The 8,979-nt window shown below is 40.7% G+C and overlaps 1 protein-coding gene across 2 annotated transcripts; it reads right to left on the minus strand.

The window, feature by feature from the left end:
- Positions 1-4,467: 4,467 nt before the first annotated feature.
- On the minus strand, positions 4,468-8,771 carry LOC112253018 (polymeric immunoglobulin receptor). 2 transcript variants are annotated; one of them, XM_024424872.2, is made up of 5 exons: positions 8,647-8,771; positions 7,609-7,932; positions 6,833-7,168; positions 6,354-6,402; positions 4,468-5,659 (listed from the first exon to the last, which is right to left on the minus strand). In XM_024424872.2, the coding sequence occupies exons 1-5, from the start codon at positions 8,702-8,704 to the stop codon at positions 5,419-5,421; spliced, it is 1,008 nt and encodes a 335-aa protein (XP_024280640.2). In that variant the 5' UTR covers positions 8,705-8,771; the 3' UTR covers positions 4,468-5,418. The 2 variants fall into 2 exon arrangements, 1 of the variants encoding a protein (XP_024280640.2); XR_002953924.2 differs by having other exon boundaries at positions 5,638-5,659; positions 6,354-6,486.
- Between the last annotated feature and the right edge of the window lie 208 nt (positions 8,772-8,979).

Below are 8,979 nucleotides of genomic sequence, written 5' to 3' on the forward strand. Positions count from 1 at the left end.
GTACCCAGTTGCACAGGGCGGGGTCGAGACCCAGGGTCTCGAGCTTGATGACGAGCTTGGAGGGTACTATGGTGTTGAATGCCGAGCTGTAGTCGATGAACAGCATTCTCACATAGGTATTCCTCTTGTCCAGATGGGTTAGGGCAGTGTGCAGTGTGGTTGAGATTGCATCGTCTGTGGACCTGTTTGGGCGGTAAGCAAATTGGAGTGGGTCTAGGGTGTCAGGTAGGGTGGAGGTGATATGGTCCTTGACTAGTCTCTCAAAGCACTTCATGATGACGGATGTGAGTGCTACGGGGCGGTAGTATATGATGTCACTGACTGGTATGACAGGGTACTGTAGGGCGTGGCTGCCTGACTATGCCGAGGTTGTCAAGCCTCTCTCAGATCTCATTTACGGTCACAACATGGCTTATCCATGTCTGGGTCTCCCTGTGCACATTCTAAACCCTTTCAATCTGTTTGTGTGTGAGAAGAATGCTTTTATGTCTCCTGTGTTGACTCAGGCTCAATCCAGCAACACTGTTGCCGACCATGGATGGAGAACCCTACGACTGCACTTCTCTGGTCGACATGGTATCAAAACAAAGGTCAGATTTCACCCTGTGGAAACAGCGTGGGTTCCTTACTTCCTCTGAGGAAACTATTTCTCACTTGAAATTTGTTGAAAACCTCTTGACAGCCATTATTCCCCTTTCTGAAATAGCTGTATCTAAATGTTTGGCTCATACTAACTATTTTGCTTCTGTCTCCAAGAGCAACACAATTACTGATTTGGCAGCAAAGCAGCAACTGTGTCTGCTTATTCTCATGTGTTACTGATGGTTTCACTTCCAGTTAACTTTTTAATCTCCTACTGATATATCTGACATACAATCCTCTGTAGGTCCAGCTGAATCGAAGAAGTGGAAATGACTTTGCACATACGATCAGGTGCAGAAACTCTTGCTGGGTCCGGCTGGGCTACCAGTCCTAACACGTTCTTGTTTTCCTTACTTGGCTAAATTGTCACAGCTGTGGAGACCATGTGTCAAAGGGGAAAGTGGTTGATTTTGTAAATACATTTTGGTTTGCACCTGGGTTTTCTGTGTTTGCTGAACAATTTTGTGCAAAATATGTAATTTGTATGACTAACAACATGGGAAGAGGGATTCCCATGCCTATGTCGGCTCATCCAACCCCTGAAGGGCCCTATTGGCTCCTCATGACGTTCTGACAGGTAGACCAATGAGAATGATCAATTCCCCTTTCCCACAGAACAAGTTGACACTGATGGGCTGTGGTGATGACATGGTAAGTTATTGTACTGCTCTAAACAATGTTCTGAAGGCTATTTTCCCCAGAGTGAAAGTGGCTCTGCCCCAGCCTCTGGTGGGGATCCTGCACAAACTGCAACCAGGTTACTGGTTGTGGTGAAAGTCCTGAGACGAAGGCATTGGAACCAGCAGAGGTGGACTGGACCATACCAGGTGATGCTGATTATCCCCACTGCTGTTCGCATAGCTGAGAGGTCTACTTGGATCCATGCCAGCCACTGTAGGAAGGTGCCATACTGCCCACCAGACCCAGAGGATGGAGGAGCCGAGATGCCTGAGGTCACCGACTAGATGGCCATGGGAGAATCTGGCCCAGACTCTATGCATCATGTGTTTTTGCTCTTGTCTTGAGCATTCTCATTACAGTTACCATATGGACAGTGACTCAAGGACAACCGGTCCTGGAAGATGGACAAAATGGTCCGCACTCTACTGATGACCGCTTAGTCCCATAGCGGGACTTAAATAACAGCCGCTCCAGCTCGAGTCAACGGCAGGCTCAGTACAGGAGTCCAGAAAACAATAGCCCCCCCATTGTTTAAGAAGACGGAGATCAATGCATCAACGTGATGATTGTCTTCTTTGTACAGATGAAGAGTGTACTTCTGTATCATTTTGTATTGTTTAAACGATTCCCTTGAGAATGTTTTGCACTATGTGAAGGCGAAGTTGATCGGAAAGTTAATCAGAAAGTAAGAATTCAAATTTTAAATGGTTTGGACTGATTAAGATTTAGCAAAGTGAAAACTAACGAAATGTTTATGTTATGAATATTTGTTATTTTAGTGTAGTTTTTAGTGGATGTTTCACAGTCAAGTTAAATGACACAATCAAGTTAAGGTAGGAGCAGATTCACAACTTGTGGGAGTTCCCATAGGGGTTCATCTGACTATACAAATGGATTTACCATTCTTAGTGGAGATACCATGTAACTCTGACCTTATGACGTTTCTCTGTTGTGTCACAACCACACAGGGCCACCGTTGTTTGCTAGGCCAGGTAATACTAAGTTTGGAGGGTGGATCATGCAACTGTGTCTGACCGTTGTTTTAGTCATTCTATTGATTTTGCAGCTCATCCTCATGCTGAAGTTTTGCTGCAATATGTGTTTACAACTGGCCAAATGTAACGTTAACTGTTGCCATGACAAGGGCCAGAATGCAGGATGTGAAGCATGAGCTACATTTTACTGCTGAAGACAGTGATGTTTGACCTGTTGCATACTTAGAAATGCGTCTGTTGTAGACAGAGGCTTTGCTATCACAAGGTCGGGTCAGTGGGAGTGGAATATTGGCTGAACGCCCAGACTCTGTGATTGCCAGGTGTTCTCTCCTAAACTGGGAGCAAGCGCTTTGCTGAGAAAGGATCCACTTGGCTGTCATCAGCAGACACTGGCAAGTTTGAACTGAACTGTTTATGGTATGAAGGTTAAAGGTTTGAAACTCAGTACCTTGACGGGAGGTTCCTCACAGGGATAAACCTCATATGTTACATCTGGAAGGTCTTCTATTTTTATCTTTACATATGGTGTGAATATGTCATGTTATTTTATAGAAGATTGAATCTTCTAAGAGGGGAATGTGAGAGAAAAATCACATATTTACCTTTTTTGTTTAATGTTAATAGTTAACAATTTATATGCTTAACAATAGTAAAGACATTTATTTGGTGCCAATGCTGTGCTTCTGAGAAAGGATGGTTAATCTCTTCCACACTCACTCCCCACAGCTGGTCTACGCATGTAGTCATGGACATGGGATACAGATAAGCTTGAGGAACAAATAGACTGGTATTGTTTCTAATTTCTCTTTGCTTCTGAGTAACCTGGTCACACGGCATTAAGACAAAGAGCCTCTGAGAAGTGACCACAATTCTTCAGCCCATCCTGTTCGTTTGCTATCTTCCAAGGGCACAGCTGTGGGGAGATGGAAGAGAACGGAGGCTAGCTTGGTAGAGCTTATGATGCCCTGATCTGCCAGGGAAGGGTGGAACCAACCATGACTAAGCCGATCTTGGGTTTCTATATGAACCCCTTGTGTCTCAGCTCTCACTCCTTTCACTCTGTGTGCATGTAGTGACCTTGCTCCCTTATTAATAAGTGAATAAAGAATTTGTTTTAAGTATAACTCGTGTGATAAGTTTGTCTCTCCTCATTTGATAATAAATAATTAACCACAAGAAACATGCCATAATGTTTCATTCAACCATTTTAACACCCTTGCTGTAGTCATTGAATGAGTTACAATGTCACCAATATGTAAGATATTAGGAGGCAGTCTTTAGTGTTTTTGTCTGGTTATAAAATCCAGGCAAATGATATTGAGAGCAGTAGAGTTTCTTTATTAACAAGGTTTACCAGCAAGTTAGCACACAGAATTATTTATGGAACAGTACACAACAGCTGTGATTTGTTACATTAAACCATAAGAAATAACCGTCAGGAAAAGGGTTAAAGACACTGCCAATAGCCAGCACTACATTGGTCAAGAGTTTCATTTCAAAACACATGCACATTTGAGTGGAATAATTATGTAAAACCATGAATCATACATCATGTGCAGATAAAATACAGTACACACATAAAGTATATATATCGTTATTGCTAATGTGTGGTGTTTAGACACATTTTGGATATAGAAAAATACAATGTGTTGTTGGGAATAGAATCTGATACCCACATTTACAGCATGGCATACTGCACGTAGATCTAAGAATGAAGATGTATAGCTCTTACTCCCAGAGGGAATTAAATATTGAAGGTATACAAAAATGTAGAATGAAGGTTACGATAAGGAAAAATACAGGTAAAGCCTATTGACAGTTGTAGACACTGATTGCACAAAACACCTCTCCCTTTGCCCACAGAACAGCCTCAATTTGTCAGGGCATGGACTCAACAAGGTGTCGAAAGTGTTCCACAATGATACTGGCCGATGCTGACTCTTATGCTTCCCACAGTTTTGTAGAGTTGGCTGGATGTCCTTTGGGTGGTGGACGATTCTTGATACACACAGGAAACTGTTGAATGTGAAAACTCAGCAGCATTTTAAAGTTCTTGACACATACCAACTACCATACCCCATTCAAAGGCACTTAAATCTTTTATCTTGCCCATTCACCCTCTTAAAACCTCTTAAGGATCCACCTCTTTTTTTCAATATCAGATATGTCTATGTCCTGGGAAATGTTCTTGTTACTTGTAACCTCATGCTAATCACATTAGCCTACATTAGCTCAACCTTCCCACAGGGAAAGCAACCGATCCTGTAGAGGGTAATGGTACACAATCCATGTCTCGATTTTCTCAATGCTTAAAAATCCTTCTTTAACCTGTCTTCTCCTCTTCATCTACACTTATTTGGATTTAAATAGTGACATCAATTAGGGATCATAACATTCACCTGGATTCACCTGGCCAAAAGTATGACCTCCAGAAGTATTGAGACAGTTTTGTTATTTTGGCTCTGTGCTTCAACACTTTGAATTTTGACAGTCTGCAATTGAACCTCAATTACTGTGAGGTTAAATTGCAGACTGTCAATTTTAATTTGAGTGTATTTTCTTTCATATCGGGTGAACTGTTTACAAATTACAACAACCGATTGTTCCCAGTCCCCCCTTTTAGGGGACTAAAGGTTTTGGGACAAATTCACGTATATATATTAAAGTAGTCCAAAGTTTAGTATTTGGTCCCATATTCCTAGCATGCAATGATTACATCAAGTTTGTGACTCTACAAACTTGTTGGATGCATTTGCTTTTTGTTATGGTTGTGTTGTAATGTAATGTGTCATCACTTTTGTCGTCACTTTTATTGTAAATAAGAATAGAATACATTTCTAAGCACTACTTCATTAATGTGGATGCTACCATGATTACGGAAAGTCCTGAATGAATGGTGAACAATTATGAGTGAGAAAGTTACAGATGCACAAATATCGTACCACCCCTCCCACCCTCCAAAAAATGCTAACCTCTGTTATTGTATTTGTCTTGGGTGTATTTGTGCGTCTGTAACTTTCTCCCATCATTATTCACTATTCATTCAGGATTATCCGTGGTCATGGTAGCATGCACATTCATGTTTAGAAACATATTATATTTACTGTAGTGACTCATTCATAATGTTTTGTACACTCAGTGTGTTGTTGTTTCTTTCGGGGGAAAAGTATTTGGTGCAAACTGTTGGTAAATTTCTCCAGAAACAACTCTCTGGTGTCAATGCATCCTTGGTATCATCTTGATGTCTGTTTTCCCTGATCTTCACCACAGCAATGATGGTGCACAGGAGGAAGAGCAGTGCACTTCCAGCTTTCAACAGGTAGAAAAACATGCGTTCCAATCTGGAGAAGAACACAATTACTTTGTCATGACATTATAAAAATTGCAGTCAGTTAGACAGTTTTTGGAGAGATAAGTGTCCAGGGGGAACTTCCTGGATTTAAAAAGAGAGATAACATAAGCTGTCATACTGTACTGTCCTTCTTCAGAACACATCTTGTATATCTATTGATTTCCTAACCACTCAACATCAGTGGAGGCTGGTTGGCGGAGAGATAGGAGGACACGCTCCTTGTAATGGCTGGAATGGAATTCATGGAATGATACCGTTCCATTCATTCAATTCCAGCCATTAAAATGAGCCCATCCTCCTACAGTTCATCCTGCCAGCCTCGTCTGCTCAACATCTTAGTTTTCATATTTGAATGTGGAAGTGTGAAAAGTTGCTTTAAAGTCATCCACAGATCTCCTGTAGGCAAGTCACAGGACACACACAAAGATATCGAACCATGAGGAAGTGACACATGTTCAAACAAGAATATTTAAGGAAGGTTTTTTTGTTTCGTATACACTCCTCTTGAGCTGAAAATTAAATAGATTTCTTTGTGATTTGGGAAACTAAAGTATTATTGTTAACCCAGACACCTGTCTCTGCTCTGATCAGCCTTTCTAGTCAGGTGCCCCACACCCTTACAGTATAGCCAACTGTTTGAATGGCTATTATAGTGAGGGATATGCAGCAGACTGAATACTGACCTCTGGTTCTTCTCTTGTTGCATCTCATCAGTTCCCCCATTGTTCTGGTCTGTAGGAACAGAAGGGGTGACTGTGGGCTGAGAAGTGTAAAATCTGTATAGTGAGCCTTGGTGAGAGGTCGGAGTTTATGTCGCTGTGAGACACAGAAATTATAAAGTAGCTCCAATAAACTGACTGGTGTATCATTCACATTCAAATAAATTGAACCAGGAATTTCAGATGATTATAATCCAAATCTTTTAATTTTCAGTATTAATTTCAAATCTGTTTCGTAGCTATGATGAAAAAGTTGTATACACATTTTTCATTTTCTTAATGATATTTAATATGACTGACAGGATCATCTCAAGAGAATGTGTTGTCCAGAGATTTCCACTTTGTTTCAGAAAAGGTCTTTCAATGTTCCTTAATCTCTAACAACACTGGATGAATAAAAAGAGAATCAGACTTGGTTTTATGTGGGATTGCTCTGTACTTACTTGTGGTGGTGCTCTGTGTTGTGGTTGGTTGATTGACAGTGATATGAACAGGCATCTGTAGGTCTCCCTTTTCGCACCAGTACCAGCCAGTGTTCTCCATCATCAATCCACTCATAGTCACCATTAAGACATAACCGTTGGTGGTTCGGCTCTCCTCCTGCACTAACTTCACACATGTTCCATCTAAAGCCACATAATGTTCCACAGCCACACAAGGGCCTCCCATCCTGCACCACCTCCCACTGCTTCCTTGTGAACTATAGTAACAGAGCACAGTGACACTCCCTCCTACAACTCCAGTCATCTGTTGTTGGTCCACGTAGAGTTCTGGAGTACCTGAACACAATGATAGAGGCTGTGATTGGAGGAGTCTGACAAAGAATACACCAATATATATATATTGGAGACTATCTAGTCATTCTTGAAATTCATATTACACTGAGAAAGTATAAGTTGAAAAACTGGTTCAGTCACTGATAGTATGTACAATAGACAGACTATAGCATTCAGAACAGACAGTGTGTTTGATGATGATACGGAAACATGTGATTCTATCAAACACACTGTCTGTCCTGACCCAGGAGGTGCGCAGAGATGTAATATACCAATATAATATCCTCTATGGATTTAATTTGGTGAAAATATGCATGACTGCTTTGTAGAGGGAAAAGTAACACACTCATCAACAGGACTGTTATGGAACATTAACATATGAGACATTACTGAGCACTACTATTAATTCTGCTTTAATGGACACAGCAGTGTTTGGATCTTACCTGGAGTAACAGATATCTGCAGTCTACCCCCATCATCTGCCTTGCTCTTCCTCTCCACAATACACCAGTAATAATCAGTATCACTAGGACTAAGACTTGTCATGGTCACAGTGAAGACTCGCTGGTTGATGTCATCAGAGATGGAGGTCTTTCCACTGGTCTTAGGATGGTCAGTGCATACTACAGTAGAGCAACCAAACCAATTATATCCCCTACACCAGCATTTCACATTGTTTCTATATCTCTGATTATAGAGACATGGGATGGTGATGGAGCCTCCTTGCTTTACAGACACATGACTCACTGTGGACACACTCTGTGTACCTGTAGACACAACAACAGAGAACACATGTAGGTACTTTAATTTTACCCAGCTGCTCATAAGTCCCATCAGATGATCAGCTAAACAACTTGATCTACTGTAATGATTGAATTTGTGACTTTTGTAAAAAAAAAATGGCAAACTGTGGTCACACCATGTGTTTGTAACACCAAACAGTAACTGAGACATGTAACTGCTGATGTTGACACACCCATGTCCATCCATTAGAACAGAGGCAACATTTGAACAATTAAAGTCATATTTAGCTTTGACATGGAAATTACTACACCACTAAACTATGGAGGCAATCTCTGGTTTTAATCAATTCAAATGTCTATTTTTTAAAAATAAAAATTTGTTCAAATTTGTTCACATTTGTTCAAATTCATATTGATTGACACAGGAACTTTTTATTTTATATTTATTAATAATATATTAGTTCTATTTTACTTGAAGTCTCATTTAAATGTGCTAATCAACAGCTAGAAATACAGAACTGTTGAAAAGTACAAGATAAGTCAGAAGATAAATCATTAAAAACAGCATGTATCTATCACCTGACCACAAAATGCTGAAATCCATAATGTGACCACAATGTCTATGGGCAAAGTTGACAGAACATTACAAGTGTTATGACTTTCAGCATGTTTTCACTGATTGACTTGGAGAAACTAAGCCCAATAATATCAAACAACTAAAGGTCTTCGTTCACTTACCTGAGACTCCAGTGAGGAAGAACAGGATGCGCAGGACAAGGAGGAGATGTGGAGCCATGAATGGATGAGAGATAACGTCTCTGGTAGTATTTATGTTTGTGGGGGAGTACTGGTGTGTCCGCAATCAAGGCACCCAGGCAACTGACCACTTCCTTATCCACATAGACATCACTTCTTTAACTCTTCCTGTTTTAAAGACATAATGCAACCAGTGCCCTGTGCAAGACCTTGTGTGTTCACTGATGTTGAACTGTTGAAAACCTGACCAAAGCTGAAATGGTCAAAAGATTGTAAAAAGTCTGCTAATACGTACAGTATGCTTGTTTATACGAT

The sequence above is a fragment of the Oncorhynchus tshawytscha genome, linkage group LG06 (genome assembly GCF_018296145.1).
Source record: "Oncorhynchus tshawytscha isolate Ot180627B linkage group LG06, Otsh_v2.0, whole genome shotgun sequence".
NCBI lineage: Eukaryota > Metazoa > Chordata > Actinopteri > Salmoniformes > Salmonidae > Oncorhynchus > Oncorhynchus tshawytscha.

Bases quoted from the DNA above. Each gene is read 5' to 3' on its own strand.
- LOC112253018 (XM_024424872.2), bottom strand. From the start codon at position 8,704: ATGGCTCCACATCTCCTCCTTGTCCTGCGCATCCTGTTCTTCCTCACT. The intron at 7,933-8,646 runs GTAAGTGAACGA...TTGTGTCTACAG, and splicing joins CTTCCTCACTGGAGTCTCAG to GTACACAGAGTGTGTCCACA. The intron at 6,403-6,832 runs GTAAGTACAGAG...CTGTTCCTACAG, and splicing joins AACACAGAGCACCACCACAA to ACCAGAACAATGGGGGAACT.